The following is a 25,022-nucleotide window of genomic DNA, read 5'->3' on the forward strand; positions in this document are numbered from 1 at the left end:
CTTGTCACCAACTATAAAAACCGTTTGACATCTGTGCCGGCCAATAATGGCTTTTCTACAAAATATTAACATGCTGTTTGTCCAGGGGGTCAAATACTTGTTTTTCCTCATCAGATGGTTATCAATTTTAATAAATTCATATGATGTGATTTTCTGGAATTTTCTTTGGGATTCTGTCTTTCACTGTTAGAATGTACATATGATTAAAATTATAGATCGTTGCATTCTTTGTAAGTGGGCAAACCTGCAAAATCAGCAAGGGGTCAAATACTTATTTCCCCCACTGTACATGTATACACCCAGGGAATAATTCTGCAGTTCATTATTTTTGAATTTGCATCTGGGGGAATGTAAAGAAGAACAAGTGATGATAATATGGTTTTCATCTTCACAAAAAAAATCAGAAATTTGGGAAACACACCCAGTCCGCCTCCTCTCCTCTTGCCAGTCCTGCGCCCGCCGAGTGCTTGATCCGGGATGATGGAGCAGGTCTCTGTAATGATGTTGGCACAACAGTCTCTGATTTCATTTTGCTTGGCCAACCTGAGTCCCATTTTGTCCAGGACATTAGCCAGGAGCAACTTTAAGTCCAAGCTGGGCCAGCAATGCTCTTAACACCCGCCACGGTGCCTGGTCCGCTTTGATAAGGCTGGGTGGATCATCTCAAGGTCCGCTGGCTTTTAATCCAAATCCAGGCTTCCTTTTCCAATTACTGTAAAAAAACAAAAATGCAGCGGAGTTTGAAGGAGCAGCACATCTGCATGCGCAGCCATTGCCATAGTCAACATTTCCTGATGACATCAATGTCTGACGTGTCCTGCTTGTGTTTGCAGCCCCGATGACCTGCTGTCAGCTCTCCATGAGGGAATCAGTCGTGCCGATGTCATCATCACCTCAGGGGGCGTGTCCATGGGAGAGAAGGTAACGTCACATCTATGACCCTTCTCCTCAAACTAATGAAAGAAGTCACTGACATGCTGAGTAGATATTCTTATCTTTAATAAGAAAAAAGCCACATTTTCATCAACCTTTTTTGCAAAATATTTCTTTGCTGACTGTTTATGCTCCAGATTTGTTTTTCTGCTCTAACAACATATGAAAGCGGTCCCGTCTCACAGTCTGTCTGTGTTTGTGTGTCTTATCAGGACTACCTAAAGCAGGTGCTGGATATTGACCTTCATGCTCAGATCCACTTTGGAAGAGTCTTTATGAAGCCAGGGTGAGATAGGGGAGGGGGTGGAGTCTGGCTGGGGTTATTTAATTAAAATGGTGAAACATGATTTTATATCCAAGCCCATTTTCTTTTTGACTCCTGGTGAGAAATGAGATGAACTCCTTCTCTGTTCATATTGTTCATAGTGCTGCTTGTGCTACTGCCTTTATTACCTTTTCTGCTACTTCTGATATTTCTGCTGCTAACTCTCACTATATGTATTTAGGGCTGGGCAATAAAACAACAATGAGAATTATCGCAATATAATTTTCCTCAATAACAATATATAGTCAATAAATATTTGGTTTAATTCATTAAATTTTCACTCAGGAGTAAATATCAGCCTTTAAACTTGGAAAAAAAATATGATTTGATATCCTGATATTTTATTATTATTTTATTGAATGATATGAAATGTTTTCATCATGATAACATTTTTGGCCATATCGCTCAGCCCTATATGTATTGCAGTCATTACTAAAGTATAAATACTACTACTGTGACTGCTACTTCTACTACTGCCAATACTATTTTTAATGCTACTACTACTACACTTTACTATTGCTTCTTCTACACCTGCACCTGCTATTAGTACTTCCACTACTAGTACTGCTCTTGCTACTACTACTTCTATTTCCATTATTACTACTGCTTGTACTGCTTTAACTACTGCTAATACTAGTATTGTTTGGCTATCCTTTCTACTTCATCTACTAGTAGTAGGGCTGCAACTACTGCTTCAATTGTTGCTGTAGTACTGCTTGTACTAACATCACTACAACTGTCACTATTACTGTAACTACTATTGCTATTGTTGCTGCTGTTATTATTTTCACTACTACAATTTACTGCTATTACTACTGTTACTGCTGCTGCTACTACAACTGATGTTGATTATATTATTAAATCTTATTGTAGTACTACTGCTGCTACTATGACTGTAGTGCTGTTACTGATGCTGCCACTGCCTCTGATACTATTATGACATCTTGAGGAAAAATAATGACCTCGGTGTGTCTGTTCCTCAGTCTTCCTACTACCTTTGCCACAGCTGACATTGATGGAGCACGGAAACTCATCTTTGCTCTGCCAGGTAATTTATTTATGTCTGCAGTAGCTGGGTGTGTGTTGTCTAGGTGTCAGTGTGTATCTCCTTGTCGTCCAATCCCCTGGACCATCTTTGACACCTCACTGCTTTGCACTAATGGTCTATTTAGTGTTTCTTTGGCTCAATGCCCACTAAGATGATTCATCTGAAGCCATATCCCATTTGCTGTATGTAACCTTCACCTGGACACCAGAACAGCAGGCACACCTGAAAAGGAGTTAAGGACACATGGTAGCACATTACAAGATGCAGTTTTTTATATATTGTCATTCAGAACAATATGTATGTGTTGGTTCAAGCGTGGTTCCTTTGGTAATACATAAATCAAGTGCTCATTCATACCCAATAGAAGCTAGGGATAGTTTAATTTAGAAAAACATAACAAGAGAGCAGAAAAGAAAGAGTGGGTGAACAGAGTGACACGATCGCAAGGCATCTTGGAAATATCGACACGGACTGGACTATTTGATCCATGGTTCCACTGCTGTGGATAAACATACTCACAGCAGGGTGGAAACTGGACCTCCAGAGTGTGTATTGTGACAGTCTTACTTGCTTGAGCAACATTGGCCATTCCTTTCAGCCCCCCTTCCTGCCCTGAACCCACATGTAGCACCAGCCCCTGTCTTGTGTTTCTGTGCTCTAGCTGTCATCGTCTTTGGTGTGTATGGTTTGTTTATGGTTCTGTTCTGTTAGATGGATATACTGCTGATACTGGACTAATAGTTATTAAAAGCAGATGTTGGTCAGTCAGTAGCTTTCACATCTACGGAAGCCTTAAGCGGGCATCCATTCAAATATTTTTCTTACTCCGTAAGACCGGGATAATTATCTCGAGATTAGGAGTTAACGAATGTTGTTTTCACATTATAACAATATCATTTTCTCATGATCTCGAGATAAAAAAACAGTAGTTTAAGTCGGCAGGAGTGTTTTTTAATGATGATTTCAAAGTGGAGATGGGTGTCGCTGGTTAGCTCAGTTGGTAGAGCACTGGACAGGACAGTCAAAGGATTGTGTGTCCGATCCTTGCTTAGGACCATTTAAAAAAAAAAATCTTTTTTATAATCTTCTTCAACAAAGTGGTTATGAAGAGACTGTTTTACATGCACACAATAAAACACGTGCTGGACTGTGTGCATCCCGGCGATAAGTCCACATACATCAACCTATGGACTTTTCCATCCACCTTTTAACCTCTGAAATAGCCGTCAGGAACTGTGTGATTGGATTCCCCTGAATCTCTTCATAACAACTTTGTTGAAGAAAATGATAAAAAATGTACAAAAGGAGGGGGGAAAAAAACACTGACAGGAGGAGTTGAACTCACAATCCTTGGTATCCGAGTCCTGTGCACTTCGAACTGATCTAACCAGTGATATAGTTTACCTGCTTTTTTAATCTCGAGATCACGAGAAAACTATCCCGTTATCACGAGAAAACAACATTCATTATCTCGAAATAACGAGAAAACTATCCCGTCATCACGGGAAAATGGGAAAATAAATATTGAAATAATGGCCGCTTAGGGCTTCCATACACATCCAAAGGGAAGGTTCATCTTATTTTATTCAAGCAGTCTCTGGCCTGGCCTGTGTGTAAAACCTGCCTCACTCTGCCTTTAAAGACAGTTCTTCCCATTTTTGCCCTGGGCCCTGCATCTCTTGATCAGTTTCTGGTATGCAAATAAATTCGAGCCTAACACTGTTGGTTAGTTTATTTGTGATGGCATACGTCTTTTTCAACGTATTATGATTTAAGGGGAATATATACAAGTCTACATAGCGCTGCATTATGTGGTGACATTTCACATCCATACATACACAACGCATAGCCTAGCCTGGGCGCACCTGTTCATGGATCAAATGTGATTAAATTGCTGCTTTTCTGGAATGGTGTGACTAGAGCCCGACCGATATGGGTTTTTAGGGGCCGATGCCGATATTAAAAAGTGAAAAAGAGCCTATTTATGAGCTGATATTTTGATTTTAAGAATGATTTGGATAGTAGACCGCTTTACTGTATAAACTACACTTAGAACAGGCCGATATTGAAAGCTGGTATGTATGTAGGCTATAAAACTGTTTCCTAAATGGATTATGTTAATAAAATCAATTACAGTTTCAAAAAGTGAACATGTAAACAATTGCACATCAATAAATATTTGCTACTGGAAGGTGCAACTTTTTCAGCCGTCTGTAAACGGTGAGAGAATAAGCGTGTGTATTTCACTTTACACATAATCTGCCATAATTTCAATGTAGCACATTCACATCTAGTTCATCCATTCATTAGCACTCTTTAATTCTAGCTACGTGAAACTATAAATCATGCTGTCTAGGATACAGTGAGCTGCTGTTGAATGCATCTAGTACTACAGGAATGTATACAACGAGGACCTGCAACTTTGAGATTTCATTTAACTAACGTTATAACTACAGCATTTCACATCTACAACGTCACACAAAGAGGAGCTACGGGAAGCCGTGTTACATTCTTGTTTAGCTCACGTTTATTTACATGTCCGCTCTGGTTTAATAATTTCCACATGCCAACTAACTGCTGACAGGCGGCTCGCAGATATATTTAGAATACGTCAGAAACTATAATTTAACGGCTCATCACTGATAAACACGGCATTAGCTTTGTGGCTAATTTAGCAACAGGCAGCGTTAGCTGCTGTAATGTTACGTGATTTTAGAGAATATTTAGAAGTGATGAACTAGAGAAAAATGAGGACCTTTCACTAGAACAGCTAAACTGTTTGAAATAAATGTACACTTACATCTGTCCAGCAGCGTAGCTTTTAACACCCAGCTACCATAACATTAACCTGCTGTGAGCTGCTACCCAGCAAGCAATTTCACTGTTAAAAGACGTCTAATAGACGTCTAAACAGAGCCCAGACGTCTAGGCTAAAACAGGGTCTCTCGGGTAAATGGGATCCATAACTGCTGCATATGTAAGAATATAAACATAAGTAAACATTATAATTTGACATGACTACTATCATCAAATGATTTTAAATGAAAACATACAGTATATTTCTAATTATCATTCTCATGAAGGTTAAAAAAAAATCATTTATAACGTTTTTTTCTTTTTAATTTAAAAGTATTTATTACTGACCCATTTATCTCTATGGAAAATATAAAGATACTTGAACAGGACACATGTTTTAGCCATGTTGCATTAGAACAACCAAATAGAGAAAGTTTCTTTTATTCTTTTGAGAGAGCTATTTGCTGTCAAAGTAAGTGTTCTGTTCTGAATATTTATTGTTGACAAATATTTAGTGTCAAAAACTCATGTTTTCATTTCATATTGATCTAGTGAGTAAAATATGTGTGGCTGTCATTACAAATTATAATAGGTAAGGTTGTACATGTTTTATTTTCACCCCTTCTGAATTCAGATAATATAGAGTTTGTATGGGCACGAGGAAACCCGTGGGTATCGGTATCATGGAGTAACGTTAAGTTACACTTAATGTTAAGCTAACCACAACATGCCTTACTCTACACTGTTACCCGCTGAAATGTCCCGGTTCCTACACGTTAACATATCATTTAAATAAATAATGAAGACATGTCAAACAAAGACACAGATACTTATAAGACCAAAGTAAATGTCTTTTTGCTTCCAGTGTTTGCAGTAAAGTCTCGCCCGTTGCTCGCTGAAAGGCCGAAATCGTAACGTATCCCTCGTTTAAAAATGGCGGATGTCTTTATCGCGAGATCTGGCCGTCCCTGATGTCTAACTTTCAAGTCTTGCGTTGCCAGCAGTCATGTGTCAGCAGGGCTACAGCTGCCATCTAGCGGTTGAAAATAGTAATTGCATTTTGTTTTAATTGAAAATGAAAGTTAAAGTAGTGAACGTTACAGCGAAAATAAAGATAATTTAACTGTTTCAAACGTTTACTTGCATTTGATGAAATTATATAACGCACCTCAACAGCTGCATGGGTGAAAACTACATGTAACCTATTTGGTCTGAAACAGGGCTACAGCAATGATATTAGACCACTGATCGCCTCTATTTCGCCGGGTGGGCTAAAAGCCGACTACACGTAGCCTGTCCAAATAAGAGCTAAATCGTGGCTACAGATAGACCATGTCAATTTAATGACACTTAATATCTTGTTGATATTATTATTATTATTATTATTATTATTATTATTGATAGTAATTAACTTGACAAAGACAGACTCACCGCTAACACAGCCCTCTGCCTGTTTCTAAATGCTGCGGTAAACTCCGGTCAACTGATCGTTTTCTTCTGTGGTTTTTGTGGTGAGGCAGTGTTGTTAACAGGGGAGCCGATAATATTGGCTGGCTGATATATCGGTCGGGCTCTAGGTGTAACCTGACATGTCGAGATGCTACTTGTATGTGGACTTGCATAGAAACAATTTGTGGTGCTGTTTTGGCGTCATACATTCTCAACATATGTTTCTCTTTCCTCTCTGTTGGATACATGCAGCATTTTGGGTGAAACTTGGTTAGCTCTGTAGCTGGTTTCAAGGTCGGACGTACACACACACACACACACACACACACACACACACACACACACACACACACACACACACACACACACACACACACACACACACACACACACACACACACACACACACACTAATTCTACACTATTCCCATTTTTCTTTAACCTTTTATGAGTGTTTCCACAGTGGTATCGGCCTTTACTACTTTTGCCATCCACAGTGCAGCTTGGTTTGAGGCCTCTGTTGCCTTGAAGTTAATGTTGTTAAACTGTTCTACTCTCCTCTCTCCTCATTTAGTCTCCGTTTGGACAGATTCTGTGATTTACATGCTAACTCAGCATGCTCAGTCTCAAGTGATGCCGAAGTTTTGTGGGTTGCATGCCCGCAAAGTAAAACTGATTCATTATATTACATTAATATTTCCGTACGTTTTAGCTTAGTCTTTCAGTCTCAAAAACACATTTTGATACTCCAACTAGCTTTGTTGCCTTCATGAGCTGTCATAGCCACTGCTGCAGCTGCGACTGTTGACAGTTATGGTTGCAAGTCTGTGGACCAAACTACTATAACTAAGTTCCTGTTGTTTGCAGAGCGCCTGCATGCATTTGTCTCTCACACTCACCACACGCAGTGTCTTTGCCTCGTGTCTCTCCCTCTGACGTTGTTTTTGTTGGCACCAACAGATCCAGTGGAAAATAACTTAAAGATAGGGTTTAGGTTAGAAATGGGCAGAACTGTCCTTTGAAGAGCTGCTAACAATTTAGTGTTCTCTGTGCCGAGTGTTAACAGAATTAAAGACGTCTGCACAAAAAATGGGTTAAAAAGCCCCTTTAGACCCCCAGTCTCTCTTTGACTAAAGCACTGTGCTGTTGTGCTGTTAAAACCTGTGTTGCAGTTCCACTGTTGTTTTCAGTGCTAGATGTCAGTAATGTCGTCATAGTAATGTAAAGGCATCCTACAACATAGTGTGTCCTGTGGCCTTAGGCTGGGCCCTTGTGATATGGAGTGTGTTGGTCTTTGCTCCAGTCTAGCACTGTATATGTATTGCTATCGTTATTAAAGGAAACTTCAACTTCAGAGAGACTGGGCCCTCCCTGCTGGAGGTCGTAGCCCCGAGTGAGACCGAGGCCAGACAACCACTAACCCCTGCACCTAGAGGAAGTAGGTCCTGAAACTGAACCCACAATGACCCATAAATGACTCCTCTGACTGCACTCATCCTGCTTGGAGGAAAGAAGTCCCGATTTCTTCTAAATGACCTTTTACCCAAACAGTGCTAGATATTAGGACACCATTGTAATGAAATTACACTTCACTGCAATACGTCATGCGTATTGCAGTGATCATAAGTGATGATCCAAAGATTTAACTGTACAACTTCAGTTTTGCACATGTGGACTGTGCATGTTTAGAAGACTTACTGTTGCTCCAAACACTTTTTGCACTGTTGTATCAGTAGTGTACTGTAGCGTCAACAGCTAAAATAAATAGCCAAGAAATTCCAAATTGTTGTTACAGTTACTGTGACCTCCAATCACATCTGTGTTGTGTAACACAGAGCAGTGAAACACAAAGTAAGTGATCAGAGGCAGTTAATGGGGACACCAATATGAACTTTTATGTTCCAATCCTGAATCCCAAATGACCCTTAAAGGTGGGGTAGGCAATTCAACACTATGCCAGCCATTCCATATATGATTTGGTCAGCTAACGTTAAATGACTTGACCACGGACATTCAGCTGACTTTCTGTTTGCCAAGATCTGCTGTTGTTGAGATGTTAGCTATAGCAGCAGCAGAGTTGTCTGTCTGGAGCTGGTGTGCTGGCTCTGGAACCGTCTTGTCCTCTCTGCATGTTCCAGCAACTGTAACGGCCGTTTGCTAACCCACACATAAGCTAACTGTAGGGCCAGTTTTCTATCCCACACTTGGCTAACATTAATTGCATTGCTTGCTGTGTTATTGTTCACTCTATGTTATAGTATTTGTCATGCTGTTGGATTTCTCCAGAATTGCTTACCCCACCTTTAAATGACCTTCAGTTGCGTGAAACCTCCTTTTGTACCAGAGGAAGTTGAAATGACTTTAAACCCTACAAATTTCCTTCTCACTCTGCCTTTAGAATGTTAGTCATACCCTCCAATCCCCTAGAGGTCCTCTAACCCTACAAATCCTTCCTTAAATTGCCTATAAAGTATCCACGTGTCTACAAAACCCTGACCCCCAAGTAACCCTTAATTGAGTGATGATCCCAAATAATAGTGTCATTATTCCAGCAAACCACTCACCTGGCATATTTATGCTCATTCTTGATTGCCAGCTACTTTTCCTGGTCCTTGTTCTTGTCAGATATCATGGCGACCTCAGCCCCTGACTCTCAGTCACCTCTATCTCTACCTGCTTATCCAGAACTCATTTCATGCTGCAATGACATTGTAGTCTAAAAATGTTTTCACCAGAGGACGTAAGTCAGCCAGCCAACTGCCTTCTTGTTATCATAATGATTTTGATTTCAGTTCATTTCAAATATTTAATGGTCTTATTTTGAAAAAGAATTGTGATTGAATCATTCCAGTGTACCACAGATGTTTCGACCAGACTTTTTTAAGGCATCTTTAAAGAGACCAAATGTGATCAAAACCAAACAGGCTGTGACCAGCACCTATTTTTAGGTGTGCTTGAACCCAAACTGGAATAGCTCAGCCACACTAAAGTTTTTAGTGATATATCATGTTTCTATGTAAAATGCCACTTTACTACTGAAATATGTGACATTTTAGTGCTGCTGTGAAAATTAAACTTTTGTTACAAGAATTTAGTTCTTGTGGGGAGCATTTTATGTCGTCAGCATTACGGGATTTTACCACTTGGTTTTCCATTGAAAACAATCCAGATGGGCATTACCTGTGCAACATAAATGTACCATTACCCGCTGGTTCACTTAGTTGAGGACTCATCTTGTGGCACTATATTTCATGTGTGGGTGTGGTCAAGGCCTAAATATGTAATCATCACTATTGTTATTATGTCTGCTGTTGGTGGCAGTTAAAGACAAGTCAGTTCTTGAGGAGATGAGAAAACTGAAGCTCCTAGTAGCTACAGCTTCCTTTTCACCAGCCGTCAGCAAACATATGGTGTCTGCAGTGCACCCAGACATAACTTTTCACCTCCAGTGAGATATGTATTCTGATAATCGATAAACGACAAGTGTGTCACTGTTTTGAAGACATTTTACAAATTCTGTTAAGCAAAATAATTAAAATCTTTCCACACTGCCATTGGACATAGACTTGGATGTCTTTGTTTGTGGTCAAATCAGAATTATGAAAAAGTAGCAGCTCAGCTCAGGACTTCTAATGTGTTTGTGTTGGGAGTGTCCTCCAGACAGTATTGTTGACTTAGTCCAAGGTTTCCTCTGTGGTTTGACATCAAGATACATTTATAGTAAGTACAATGAATGTGTCTGGGTCACACTGGTGTAAAGAGATGAACACGTAGACATGTACAGGACAGTACAAGACAGACCAGCTTATAGTGCATGCATACATACAGTATCTCTCAAAAGTGAGTACACCCTTAAGGGAAAATGGCCAAATTGGGTCAAAAGTGTCAATATCTTGTGTGGCCACCATTATTTTCCAGCACTGCCTTAACCCTCTTGGGCATGGAGTTCACCAGAGCTTCACAGGTTGCCACTGGAGTCCTCTTCCACTCCTCCATGACGACATCACGGAGCTGGTGGATGTTCGAGACTTTGTGCTCCTCCACCTTCAGTTTGAGGACGCCCCACAGATGCTCAATAGGGTTTAGGTCTGGAGACATGCTTGGCCAGTCCATCACCTTTACCCTCAGCTTCTTTAGCAAAGCAGTGGTCATCCTGGAGGTGTGTTTGGTGTCGTTATCATGTTGGAATACAGCCCTGCGGCCCAGTCTCTGAAGGGAGGGGATCACGTTCTCCTTCAGTATGTCACAGTACATGTTCGCATTTGTGGTTCCCTCAGTGAACTGTAGCTCCCCAGTGCCGACAGCACTCATGCAGCCCCAGACCAGGACACTCCCACCACCATGCTTGACTGTAGGCAAGACACACATGCTTGACACCATCTGAAGCAAATAAGTTTATCTTGGTCTGATTAACTTCAGCTAGTAGTTTGCGGGCTTTCTTATTTGATGACAGTCATGCAGACCAATTTGATGCAGTGTGCGTCATATGGTCTGAGTACTGAGTGGGGCCGACCCCCCCACCTCTTCAACCTCTGCAGCAATGCTGGCAGCACTCATATGTCTATTTCCCAAAGAGAACCTGTGGATATGAAGCTGAGCACGCTAGAGCAACAAATTTTCAGATCCTCAGAGAGTTCTTTGCCATGTTGGACTTCCTCCAGTGACCAGTATGAGGGAGTGTGAGAGCGATAACACCAAATTTAACACACCTGCTCCCCATTCACATCTGAGACCTTATAACACGGATGAGTCATATGACACCGGGGAGGGAAAATGGCTAATTATGCCCAATTTGGACATTTTCACTTAGGGGTGTACTCACTTTTGTTGCCAGTGGTTTAGACATTAACGGCTGTGTGATGTGTTATTTTGAGGGGACAGCAAATTTACACTGTTATACAAGCTGAACACTCACTATTTGGCATTGTAGCAAAGTGTCGTTTAATTTTGTGAGATACTGTACAGTGGACACTCTTCGCTGTGTATGCAATGCAAAACTGTATAGTTAGTGGTTTGCAGACTTTCCTATAGTTATCCTAGTAACCCAGTGTTGTTGTTTTTTAGGTAACCCGGTGTCTGCAGTGGTGACATGTAACCTGTTTGTGATTCCTGCTCTGAGGAAGATGCAAGGCATTTTGGATCCCAGACCTACAATTATTAAAGCTAGGGTAAAACACACACACACACATAGAATATCACCAACACACAAGGTTAAATTTATAAGCTATTAAGTAATCTATAATAACAAGCAGCCGCAGCATATTAAGTATTAAGTGTAGAGATAATCCTTCAACTTGATGACTGGTTCAATCCCCACCTTGCTGACATGTCCTTCAGCAATACACTGAATTCCTATGAGCCCCAGCATACCTTTGACTAAACTTGACCAATATTTTCACATATTACAGTGTCGTAATGACTGGTAGGTACAGGTAAGTTGTTGTAGATGTATTGCTTGAGGGCAATTGTTCCGGTCAAAATTACCGTCCGTGCTTCTTTTTGCAACTGACAGGATGTTGTCAGACACCTGTTATACCAGGGTCCCTTTGAGTGACTCCCAGTGACACCTTTTGTTTTTAAACTGGAAACTGAAGACTTGCTCGACGACAATTCTCGCTCCGAAATCTCGTGAGAGACGATTTGTTGCAGGAAACGAGGGAGAGGAATTTGTTGTGCACGCAAAGGAACTGCTAGCAGGACTTAATTTCCTAACGTTACCCCAACACAACAAACTCCTCTCTCCAACTCTTCCTGCAACAACTCGCCTCTTACTAAATTTCAGAGGGCAAATTGACCTTGAGTGAGACTTCTGTTTCTGGTTACAAACAAAGGGATTCACCGGGAGTCACTTGAAAAATATATTTGTGAAGCAATGTACCTAGTGAACAATGTTTTATTACCAATAAAAGGTTGGAAGGTTTTTGATTCTATAAAATCCATATTTAATATGTCAGTAACATTTTGTTTGACTGTATTTCAGCTCTCCTGTGACGTGAAGCTGGATCCCAGACCAGAGTACCACCGTTGTATTCTCACCTGGCATCACCAGGAGCCACTGCCCTGGGCACAAAGCACAGGTAAGCACAGGATGTGCATACACACACACACACTGCACACACACACACACACACACACACACCAGTGTTTACATCATCAGTTTTACCTCATCAACCCCAGACAAATACATAAAATGTATCATGATGCCAAATGCATAATGTGCGGAGATGATGAAATTCAACTACAGCAATGTATACAGTGCATCCAGAAAGCATTCACAGCGCTTCACTTTTTCCACATTTTGTTATGTCACAGCCTTATTCCATTATTTTCCTCAAAATTCTACAACCAATATCCCATAATGACAACGTGAAAGATGTTTGTTTGAAATATCTGTACATCTATCAAAATTAAAAAACACAGCCTTTGCCATGTCACTCAAAATTGAGCTCAGGTGCATCCTGTTTCCTGTGATCATCCTTGAGATGTTTCTACAACGCGATTGGAGTCCACTTGTGGTAAATTCAGTTGATTGGACATGATTTGGAAAGGCACACACCTGTCTATATAAGGTCCCACAGTTAACAGTGCATGTCAGAGCACAAATCAAGACATGAAGTCCAAGGACTTGTCGGTAGATCTCCGCAGATCTGGAGAAGGGTACAGAAAAATTTCTGCAGCATTGAAGGTCCCAATGAGCACAGTGGCCTTCATCATCTGTAAATGAAAAAAGTTTGGAACCACCAGGGCTCTTCCTAGAGCTGGAGGCCCGGCCAACCTGAGCGATCGGTGGAGAAGGGCCTCAGTCAGAGAAGTGACCAAGAACCCAATGGTCACTCTGATAGAACTCCAGTGTGTCTAGAGAGAGGAGAACCTTCCAGAAGAACAACCATCTCTGCAGCACTCCACCAATCAGGCCTGTATGGGAGAGTGGCCAGACGGAAGCAATAGGTGTGCCAAACTTGTAGCATCATACTAAAAAAAGACTTGAGGCTGTAATTGGTGCCAACGGTGCTTCAACAAAGTATTAAGCAAAGACTGAATACTTATGTACATGTGCTTTTTTTTGTTATTTGTAATAAATTTGCAAAGATTTCAAACAAACTTCTTTCAGGGTGTCATTATGGGGTGTAATTTTGAGAAAAATTATGATTTCATCCATTTTGGAATAAGGCTAACAATATGTGGAAGAAGTGAAGCGCTGTGAATACTTTCCGGCTGCACTATAAATACTCAATCCACCTTTAAATTAGGTAGTATTTTGAAACAGTTGTCTGTTTTGATTGGACCTTAATTACTGATGAACCAACCCCACCATGAACAGGGAGGGGAATTTACACTTGTGCAGCAAAGGGGGGATTTTCAAATAGCATTTACAATGTTAAGATTACCATAGCTGCTGTGTAGAATTAACTCACTTAATTCTAAACAGTTATATTCAGTGTATATTTGTTTGTAAAATATGGTAAACACTGCAGACACGTCCCATAAATACATAAATGTTCTGTCACTTTTTCTCTAGGCAACCAGGTATCCAGCAGGCTAATGTCAATGCGTAGCGCCAACGGTCTGCTGATGTTGCCTCCTAAAACAGAGCAGTATGTGGAGCTGCATAAGGGAGAGGTTGTGGATGTCATGGTCATCGGACGGCTATGATGCAGGTTTGTTATATTCTCATCTGTTTTATTCAAGTCACTTGTAGCCTTACAGATGGCCTATAAATGTATTTTACAATTACAAAACGCATTCAGTTGTAACACCAAAATACTTTCTCCCCCAGACTTAAATGTCACTCGCTACCGATTACCATGGCAGTGCCAGGACTTCCTGTCTGGACAGGAAATGGGCGGGGGCAGGAAGTGATGCATGTCTACCTGGTCGCCATTAGCTGTGATGTCATATGCAACAGCCAATCGGAGCCAGCGGAGGCTGAATTCTCATTGGTCTGCTCTGAGGAGATCACTGTATTTCAATGGAGAAAAAAATGTGAAAAAATATATAAAATATGAGATTTATTCTGTAATATTATTATTATTATTATCCTGATGATAATGATTATTGATATTCTTAATATATTATCATGGTTCTTATTGAATATTATCATCTTAGTAGTAATCATGCCCTCTTCTCTCCTGTTCATTTGCTTTGTGCGTTCAACATTTTCCCCTGGTAGATATAGAGATATAGAGACTTTCCCCTCCTTCCTCCCCTCCTCCTGACCTTTTTTCCTTCTCTCCCCCTTCTTTTCTTTTCTGCTCTGCCATCCTCTATCTAGGTATAGAAACTCCTTGATAACCCCTTCCTGCAGGAACACACTGACCCTACCATCCGTATTGAAAGAAATATGAACTAAAGGCATATAAAGACATCTTTTTGGTTGGAGCTGCTGTTATAGTTTGTGCCAGTACAGTAAATATTATTTTTATTTTTTTTTTTTTTTTTTGCCAAAAAGGAAAAAAATACAAAGAGATTTGTTTTTTATGTTTCCTTCAGATGTAACACTTTCAAACCATACATAAGTGTAGTATAACTCTAAAACTCATCATGACTCAATGAAAGCCATGAAACTCTTTTAGGCGGGTGAGTGGCTCAGCTTTAAGGCAGTGCGAGGCAGGAAAATCCTCTCTTGCACATCATCAAATATAAATATAATTGTTATAATAAAATCCATAATGACTTCTATGATCTGTAGTCAGGGAGGAACTTCCCTCATATCAGAGGTGGGCCACACTGACAGAATAACTGTAACCCTGCATTCAAGTGGTGTTTGATTCACAGAGGTTTATAGTTTACACCATAAAACTATAGTATGAAATTGAAATACTTAGACAGTCTTTGATAATTGTAGTATTTGCATTTTTACAACTATTACAGGATAATGTTTGTGATGTTCAATATTTTTCTTATTATCAACAAATCCAAAAAAAAGGACCAAAACCAGCAATTGTTATTTTTACAATATTTTAATGAATTAAACAAACAAGATATACCATGTTAGCTTTAGAGATGCTGGTAGGTGGATTAGGTTGCCGTCAGACAGAACCAGGCGAGCAGTTTTTCCTCTTGTTTCCAGTCTAGTGCTGACATATAAGAACGTGTGCAAAAAAGATTGCCTGACATGCGATGAATAAGACAGATCCTTTTGTTTAGGCATGGGTACTGAAACCAGGTATGTGTGGTGCGCACACACGCACACACACACAGACAGACAGACAGACAGACAGACAGCAGGTGAAGTGAAGATAATTCGAGTTGACGACAACTACGCTCGTTACTGTAAGTGCCAATACTTCATCAATTCACCTGTTCCAACAAGCAGAAACATATTGAAAGTGACATTAGAATCTGTTCTGTTCTGTCTCTCATCCACCAAGATATTTTTGAGTTTATATAGTTACTTTGCTTTCATAAACCTTCAGCAGGGCACTGTGGTTTTTAGGAAACACTACTCAAACAGGAGGAAACGGTACATTTGTTGGGGACTATTTTCAGCCACGCATTATTACACATTTAGTGAGTATTTCCTGCAGCAGGATGGTGTATGTGGGATTTAGTTAAAATAATCTACAGTGTGTGTGTGTTAATGGTTATGAAGGAGCATGTCAACCAGTGTAACAGTGTGGCTCATTATTGTGTTTTTTAGGAGTTTTTGGACAACAATGGAGTTCTTTGGCACCGAGTAATAAGAAATAGCAGGCTTTGAATACACACACACTTGTTAGGATCTATTGTTGGTTAGGGTCCTTTCATGGGATTTGTTGATGGTAAGAAAAATGTAGAATATAATCCACCTTATCCTTTGAATAGCCAAAGATGAAGGACTATACTGAGTTGACAGCTAGTCTGAAAGGCTGGCTTTTGTTTGGCCAATCAGGCGCCCCCCATCTTTTTCTATACCAACGAACATGAACAAAAGAGCTGCTTGAGTGAGTTGTGACATTCTGTTTTCCCAACTCAGAGAAAACTCAGACCCGACATCACTTGAAAGCAGGGTGTCACGTTCAGGTGCTCGTACATTACACAACTGGTGTATTTCTACCATGACAGTGTTAAGGTGCTTGTTAAAGTCAAAAGAATCAACACAGTTCAAAGCGGTAAAACAAACTACGTCATATGACTGCTTTTCTCTCAATGTACTGTACATAGTCTGAGCAACACTGACAAATATAGAAACTTTGTTTGGTATTTAGCCCACTATAAAAGCTTAGTTTACTGTTAGCATTAACAAGTTAGTAGGCCGGCTGGCTGCTGTATCCTGCTGATTAAGCACTGAACTAAAATTGTTTACCAATTAACAAGGACCATTCAAATGCATTATATGCAATCTGTGAGTCCTAAGCATTCACCAATGCACCATACCTTAACTCCTCTAGCTCCTCTGATTCTTCCTATCAGTGCCAAACAAACCCACATGGTCAAAGGTTTATTGCTGCTTTCAGGTCATATTGGAATAACTGGTACAAAGTTCTGGTAGTTTTTGAATTGAATGGTACGTAAAGACACTAAGATAATATTAGTAATTGATGTTTATTTCTAGATGTTGGTTGCTGCTGCTGATCTACATGCTTCAATTACCCCCAGGCATATGATGAGTTAACTTCCAGATGAGAAGCTCATGTCTACTATCGTTTCTCTATGGCCTGAATGCATCACTGGTCAGATTTTCTGAGCTTTTGACCCCTCTCCCCTTGTTCCTCCCTCTCCTCCTCATCTTCCCTCTTACTTCCCCTCCTCCTCCACACATGCATGCCCATAAAGAGGGCATGTCTTTCTCTTTGGGCAGGTTTCATTCCAGGCGTGAGACCAGGGTGCTGCACCTGGGCAGGACTTCTGATCTGACTAAATTACATTCATGGCAGTTCTTGATGCGATTATTGGTACATAAGAAGAGTTCTTAAAGTCCAGGCTCTGGAACCAACACTGTCTTCTCATTTATTTCTCTAGCTCAGATGTCAGAAACTTCCCAGTTACCTCAAATGCACCATATATCTATCTTATCAGTGGCTAATGCTGGGTTCATGTCATGTAAGACAAGGTGGAAGAACAAGGTAACACTTTTGCAGCAGTTTAAAGGTGGTCATTTATTCAGTGGAAGGCCCACATCCAAATGAAATTGAAAAAGTTTTAAAACAATTATCAAATTTATCTTTTCGGCAGCTCATATTTACAGTAAACCAATTATGACATGAATGCAGCATCAGAGCATGTCGTGGTACCTGCCCAGAGAGGATCAATCAAACCCAGATAGATTCATTTGAATAAGAAGAAGCAGGTTATTGTTAAACTGCCTTTGTACTGAGTGATACGTAACACTGGACTGAACTCAGTGTCACACTGCACACACTATAAACTATGACCAGCACTTGTAATGAAGCAATGACACAGCATTCTACTACTACTGTATAAATATAACGAAGAGGATGTTTTTTTCTGTAATGATATTATTGAAACTGAAGATGAATTAATAAAAATAATCCTGATTATTCTGTATGTTCTGTTTGGGCATGTTTTTTTGTTTTTTTTAATAATTATATGTGATATAATATTGAAGACTTATCTTGAATTGAATTGAAACACTAAAAAGTCACTTTAGTTTCATTCATTGGCGAGAGCTAGGTGTGCAAAGCTAGAAACACTACAGCCTTATGCAGTTATTTCAGATAAATTTAATAGGCATTTTTGTATCAATAATTACAAGGAAGTCTCCCTAGGCGAGAAAGAGAACTGAAGGATTATGAATATCTAAACTAATATCTAAATGTATATTCCATCATTCAGACTCAGCAAAAAAAAACTTTGGATATATTTGCAAAATCCATTTTCTCTTTTGTAATTTTGCATAAAGTTTTCTCTCGGCCTTTATATCAAAATACTTGATGTTAGATCAAGCAGCCCAAATTAATGTTGTATAATCTAATTTTAAACCAAAAGAAAATATGCCAAACCCCATGAAGATGAACACGTTTTATTGCTGTAGAAACTTCCTTTTTGTCTTTGCCAAATTTGGCAGAATATTGGAATTTGTTTAATATTGGAAGCATTTTGGCACTTAGAAAGTAAGTTGTGTGGGTTTTTTAAAGATTTTTGTCTTCCAGTGACAAATGCTGTATGGCCACTGATGTTGTCAATGAATGTGAAAATGGATATTTAAACACAATTTAAGGAACATCCCCAAAACGACCTTTTTCCTGAAAAATTGGTTATATGTTCATTAATACCCTACTTGTGTTACTGTTACTTTGATTTTAAATAATGTAACATCTGTTGTATTTTCAGTAGTATTTTCCCTTTCCCTAACATTACCTATTAAAAAAGTTTTACTTGAAATGAAAACAAAGCCCAGCTAAAGTATTTATATGTAGCTCTGAGTTTCAGGTTAGCTCGACCTTGTGATCCCCATGAACCTGGCATCAAGTATTGACATTGTGGAAATGATGACACATCAACATCAGTATTAAAAGGACATTTTTGTTTGTTCGAAATGCTTTGGGAACACGGTACAGACCTGACTCAGCCGCTTTGCAAATAGTAAACAGTAGGATCAAAAGACATCTATGTCGTTAGCAGTAACATATGGAAGTGTTGTTGCACACATCCTTGCATAAGAATTGAACTACAGAGTAACAAATAATAAATTAAAATGTTATCTTCAACGAAAAATGTCAGAAAGATTAAATGACCCACCAGATGCTTTTTCATTGGTTATCCTGTTTCTTCTTCATTTTGGCGTCGATACTAATTTATCAATAGGCTAGTAGTTATTCCAGTGTGGCGTTCACTTGCCACAGTCTACTGATGTAGCAACGTGTTTGATTGGTTTAGACAAGATTCCTCTCATCGTTGTATCCAATCAGCATCAGTGTTTTATCTAGTTGGTGGCATGTTGTCTCCTCCCCCTGTCTGGAGTTGGAACTGACAGTTAGAGAGGAGGAGAGAGGACAGAGCCGCGGTGTCCGATAAAAGAGCAACACGTCTGTTGGAGTGAAACTGAGAATTAGAAAAATAAGTAACGTTAGGAACTACGACTGGTTGGATTACAACTAACACTTAATTACGAGTTCCCAGTTGGATTTAGCAGCTAAAGAAGTACGCGGACAACTCAGAAGCAGAGTGAGTACTCCAGTGGTTTCGGTCTGGTCTGAAGCGGCTTTGTTATCAACAGGTGCTGCAGGAAGGAGCAAGCTAGCTAGTTAGCTGCTAACATTAGCCTGATAACGTTAAGTAACATGAACCCACACTTACAAAATAAAGTAAGGTTTTGTGAGGGTAGTTACCGCTAAACTGCCGCGAACGGGTTATACCAACTTAAAGCACTTTATTTCTATTGAAAATAAAGCTAATTAGCGTTACGTTATAGAGCAGCTATCGTTACTTTTGGTTTACTTTGATAGTAAAAGACCAAACTGTAATTTCTTATAGCCATCGTTAACGTACACATAGCTAGCTGTCACACCGCCCTGTCAAATACAGAAAGAAACTCTAACTTTCAGTGTTAAATAAAATTACATGCTTACATGTAACATTGATTGATAAACGTTACAGTCAACGGTGGCGTTACAATAGAGGACTGTGTTTTGTTTTGTCATCTTACAATAGTGTGCAGTTTTTATCCCGTAGCGTTGGCTAATATTACAGCGTTTTAATCACACCTTTCGTGAAAGACTCCGTGTCAACACTACCAAACGCTGGCTACTAGTTAACGTTAGCTGCTTAACTTGCTGCTGCTCAAAAATGCATGGTGTTCTGTGGTTATCAGAATACACATACGCCGACTGAAATAAGAAGTTAAGACTGTCTGAGGCGTGGCAGATTTTAATTCAATAAGAATCTAAATCAGACATATTTTTCAAAAGTAATAACTTTATTAGATCTTTATTATGCATTGGATTGTGCCAACATAAAATGAAGCCAATACTTCGGAAAGCAGAATTAATGTCAAGCGTTTTTCTGTCTCTACCACAAGAGATGTAAAGATGGAGGAGGAGAAGGGCAAACTTTACTGAATCATATATTATCAGTCACAACTGTACTGACACTGAAATCGCCTTATGTGAGTGAATTAATCTCGCTGTCTGCAGACCTGCATTGATAACACTATGCAGATTTAGTTTGTCGGACATGTTGCCATGGTGTAGCTGCTCATGTAGCCAGGTTGTGTGGTGTGTTTGAGAGAAGCTTAACCTTACAGTCTTCTCCTTAAACAAACATCGTTGGAGTGCACTTGGGCAAGAAACTAGCTTGGAAGATTTTAACAGAGTAATCTGTAGTTTCACTGACAAACAGTCCTGTCCTGTTAGTAAGAACAGGTATGTCGGCTGAAACCATGACATCTCATAATCACCTGTGTACCTGCGATAGGATCAAGTGGAAATACAAATGAGTGTGTCATGGTATTGTCCATCACAGCTGAAGTGTACAATATAGTGTCAACTAGAAGATCATGTATGCACTTAACCACAGGTCTTTACAGATTTATTTTGTGTAGATGCTTCTTTATAATATGTTTTAAATAAAACTTTCATTTGTTTCATTCAGTACAAAAGCGGTTGGTTTGCACTGAATTCCATGTGGTGGCATACGTTTCAATGTGGCTTTCCGCATTGTAGACATTGAAAAGTGACTGATACTGAAAAGATCCCAACGAAACATGGGCTTGTCACATGTCAAACCTGTCAAGCATTCAGCCGTTACTAAGACATTTTGTATTGGTGAAAGCTTGACAGTTTTACTGACATGTTGAATTTATATTTTTAGATGTTGGTGCTAAGTCCATACTGTGGCAAATACTATGTATTTTAAATTAATGTATTGCATAATGTGTTTTGGTTCCAGAACGCATGTTTGTATGCCATAGCCTGAGATCTGTATCTGTGTAGGAGTTTAGCCTAAAAGGGTTGGGTTTTTCTGGTGTTGCATAGTGGCATAAATATTAGTGGTTCATATGTTACTCACAGGTTTGGACTTGAACCTAACTTAAAGGTGGGGTAAGTGATTCTAATTCATGTCCTTTTGTCAAATTCAGTGAATATTTTCTCACGGCCTGCTAGCTGTTCAGTGTGTGCACTGAAAAAAAAAAATGGTGTTTGTACTCAGCCCTGGCTCTGTAACAAACAATGCAAGTTCCACATTTAGATATAAAGTAATAGTAATGTGTTTTTATAGGATAGGAGTAGAATTTGGGAGGAATATCTAGTCATGTACCCTCCCTTAAGTTATAGGCAGCCTAGCCACAGAGCTGCAGGTGCATGTGGTTAGTCGTCGCCAGCTGTATAGTATACTTTATAGGACAGTGTGTGAACACCCTGGTGCTCTATAGAGTGAACTGACCTTTAGATAGGCACTACTACCAGGTATGAGGTCACCTCACTATGGTGACAGGGTCAAAGCTTACTTTTATGACACACACGTACACAGTGAGCTGGTGAAGCAGAGAGGTGAGGACAGGCACATTGGGCCAGAGGCCAGCAAAATACAGAAGTCCTCTGTTCTCTGGAATGCTCTCTCGCTCACTGTCTCACTCTCATTTTCACTCTGGATCTCTGAGCTGATTGAGACCCAAAGTTAGGCTGCTGCCAAGTCAAAATGTGTCACTAAATCAGGATTAGACTTACACTGGGGCTGTTATTGTCACCTGGTCAGTGTCGTTCACCTTGGATATGATGATGGTTCCTTCCTTGCCACTGCTGGTCCGTGTGCTTAACTCTAGTGTGCTGTTTGAGCATTTGCTAAGCAATTTCAGAGTGCCAGTCAGTGAAACAATGGATTGGGTGAGCATGCCGTGTTAGGAGCAGCTTAGCCCGGCTTTCAGTACAGTTTAAATGTTGTAAAAACTAAATACTGGTTCACCATTCAAATAATAAACAAAATATTTGTATTGTTATTTGAAACATACCAACAAATGGTCGTACAGCCAAATTAGAGCAGCCATGTACCCTGATATATCTGAATGGTGTGGTAATTCAACATGTTTCCATGACTATTTATTGCACCATTACTTCATAGTTAAAAACACTTTACCACTTTAACTATGTCAAGGCTTTGTGTTGTGTTTTTAAGGACACTGACAAAAGATTATAGATTTCTTTACTTTTTTTTTTATTCAATACATGACCTGAAATACTTAAATATAAACCAAGCTTATATCTGTATTCACCCCCTCTCCCTCATTTTGGCTCTTTTTCTCTTTGTCTGGTACAGGGTGGTACAGCCTTTTTTAAGTGTGTGTGTGTGTGTATGTGTGTGTGTGTGTGTGTGTGTAACACAAGATAAGAGGCAGCTCTGCTTCTGCTCCCAGTGACATTCACACTTCTCTCACACACACACACACACGCGCACACACACACTTTGTCATTGATGGAAAGTAGCCAAGTATTTACGGCATTTACTAAAGTACTGTACTTAAGTACAATTTTGAGGTGCTTGCACTTTACTGCTACTTTAATCTAACATATATAGATTATTCAAAGATAATTTTTATTACTTGATTAATTTAACAATTAATGGATACAAAATAAAGATTAGATGAGGCACGGTGTTACATTGCCTTAACAGCAGTGGTGTAGAAATTACTTTTAACATTGGGGGTGATGAAGAAACGTATTTCAAGTGAGTACTAATAACAGAAACACACTCTTTGTGTTGATAATCGTAATATACAATGCTTTTGTAGGGTCAAAAGTAAATAGGATTTGCAGTGCTGTCTTGCTGCCGTCTTGACAAAGCGCGCTGGGGTGATTTTGTCTAAGTGTTCGTCAGCGATGGGGATCGAGGCCTGGTTTCAAATTTCTTGAATTTCTTATTGATACTGCTACAGAGACTAGCGGGTCCTATAATGTAACCTGATGTCTCGAGAGACAAGTCAAGTCATTTAAATCAAATCACTGATGCACAAACATACATACGTTTTTGAATTCAATTGAATTGCCTCCCAAACAATGTTCAACTAAATAAAGAAGAACTGAATTGCCTCACGCACTAATTTGCTTTATTTCTTATTTGGTCAGGCTGGATGTGCAAAGCTGTCAAAGGCTTGGCTACATTTCACTAAAGCCAAGGATAAGGAGGAAGCAAAATGTCATTTATGTAACAAGTTAATTTCTTGTAAGGGGGAGAACACAATGTCACTGCTATAGATATAAATGGTGATGACTAGGTATGCAGCTAACGATGATTTTAGTATTCGAAGCTTCTATAGATTATTTCAAGGATTCATCGATGCGTCGTTTAAGAATGACTCATTTTACTTCAGAATTTGATCTATTCAGTCCGATAACATTTGGAAAGTCTAGATTCCAAATGTTACTGGACTGATTAATTTTATTGCCATTCAGTTTAGCGGAGAGCTAAACTGGGAGTTAGCTGGCTCAGCTTTTAATTCAGTGTTTTTATATTGTTTTTACTTGACTGCTTGAGTTTTAAATAGATAAATAAGACCTGTTTCCATTAATATTATTGGTAAGCAACGTTAGTATCTAACTATTCCTGTTCGGCTCCCAGACCGTAGTTGGGAAACACAGGAGAGACTTTGTTTTTCTCCAGGGTTGAAATCAGTGCAAGTTCCCGGCGAAACCCCATCACTCTTTCTTCAAGCTGCAGTTTGTAGTCACCTGTCACCATAGCTTAGACTGTACATTACTTCAAAAGTAAGGGCTTACATTTACATTTACTCATTTGGCAGACGCTTTTATCCAAAGCGACTTACATTTGAGGAATAACATAAAAGCATCAACAGAGCATCAAATACAGATCTACAACTGACAATACATACTAGTAAGAGCAGCAATAAATACTAGTAAGAGCTCACAGTACATATCGCATCAATGGGGTAAATACCTAGGGAAAGACGTAAGAGTTAACAAAAAAAAAGTGCAATCAATACAAGATAATTGTAGGGGATAGAAGAAGAAGAGCACAGGAAGTGCATGTTAGAGGTTAGGAGTTAGAGGTGTTATAAGAGGAAGTGTTCTCAGAAGAGATGAGCTTTTAAGAGCTTCTTGAAGTTAGAGAGGGACGCCCCTGCTCTGATGGCGTGTGGTAGCTCGTTCCACCATCGTGGTGTCACAGATGAGAACAGGGACTGGGATTGCTTTGTGTGAAGGGACGGCAGAGCCAGGCGGCGTTCGTTGGAGGAGCGTAGCGGCCGAGAAGGAACGTAAGTTTGTATTATGGAGTTTAGGTAGATGGATGCAGACCCAGTAGTCACTCTGTATGCAAGCATTAGTGACTTGAATTTGATTCTGAAGGCCACGGGGAGCCAGTGGAGGTCACTGAGTAATGGAGTGACATGAGTCCTTTTGGGCTGATCAAAAACCAGACATGCTGCTGCGTTCTGAACCATTTGTAAGGGTTTCACCGCACAAGCTGGGAGACCTGCTAGGAGGGCACTGCAATAGTCGAGGCGAGAGATAACCATGGCCTGTACCAGAAGCTGGGTGGCGTACTGAGTGAGGTAGGGCCTGATTTTCCTTATGTTGT

General features: G+C 39.8%; 2 protein-coding genes across 4 annotated transcripts in view; both read left to right on the top strand.

Moving 5' to 3' along the window:
- Positions 1 to 18,038, top strand: part of gphna (gephyrin a) — a 49,055-nt gene extending 31,017 nt beyond the window's left edge. For both annotated transcript variants that reach the window (XM_046063660.1, XM_046063659.1), the window contains 7 exons: positions 834 to 921; positions 1,146 to 1,219; positions 2,242 to 2,306; positions 11,616 to 11,719; positions 12,532 to 12,628; positions 14,071 to 14,209; positions 14,329 to 18,038. In XM_046063660.1, the coding sequence (XP_045919616.1) occupies positions 834 to 921; positions 1,146 to 1,219; positions 2,242 to 2,306; positions 11,616 to 11,719; positions 12,532 to 12,628; positions 14,071 to 14,204 (562 nt within the window). In that variant the 3' untranslated portion in view covers positions 14,205 to 14,209; positions 14,329 to 18,038. The remainder of the gene's footprint in view (positions 1 to 833; positions 922 to 1,145; positions 1,220 to 2,241; positions 2,307 to 11,615; positions 11,720 to 12,531; positions 12,629 to 14,070; positions 14,210 to 14,328) is intronic.
- A 1,434-nt stretch (positions 18,039 to 19,472) lies between these two features.
- Positions 19,473 to 25,022, top strand: part of pals1a (protein associated with LIN7 1, MAGUK p55 family member a) — a 38,984-nt gene continuing 33,434 nt past the window's right edge. For both annotated transcript variants that reach the window (XM_046063661.1, XM_046063662.1), the window contains exon 1: positions 19,473 to 19,658. The gene's annotated coding sequence lies outside the window, so the exon portion shown is untranslated. The remainder of the gene's footprint in view (positions 19,659 to 25,022) is intronic.

The sequence above is a fragment of the Micropterus dolomieu genome, linkage group LG11 (assembly GCF_021292245.1).
Source record: "Micropterus dolomieu isolate WLL.071019.BEF.003 ecotype Adirondacks linkage group LG11, ASM2129224v1, whole genome shotgun sequence".
NCBI lineage: Eukaryota > Metazoa > Chordata > Actinopteri > Centrarchiformes > Centrarchidae > Micropterus > Micropterus dolomieu.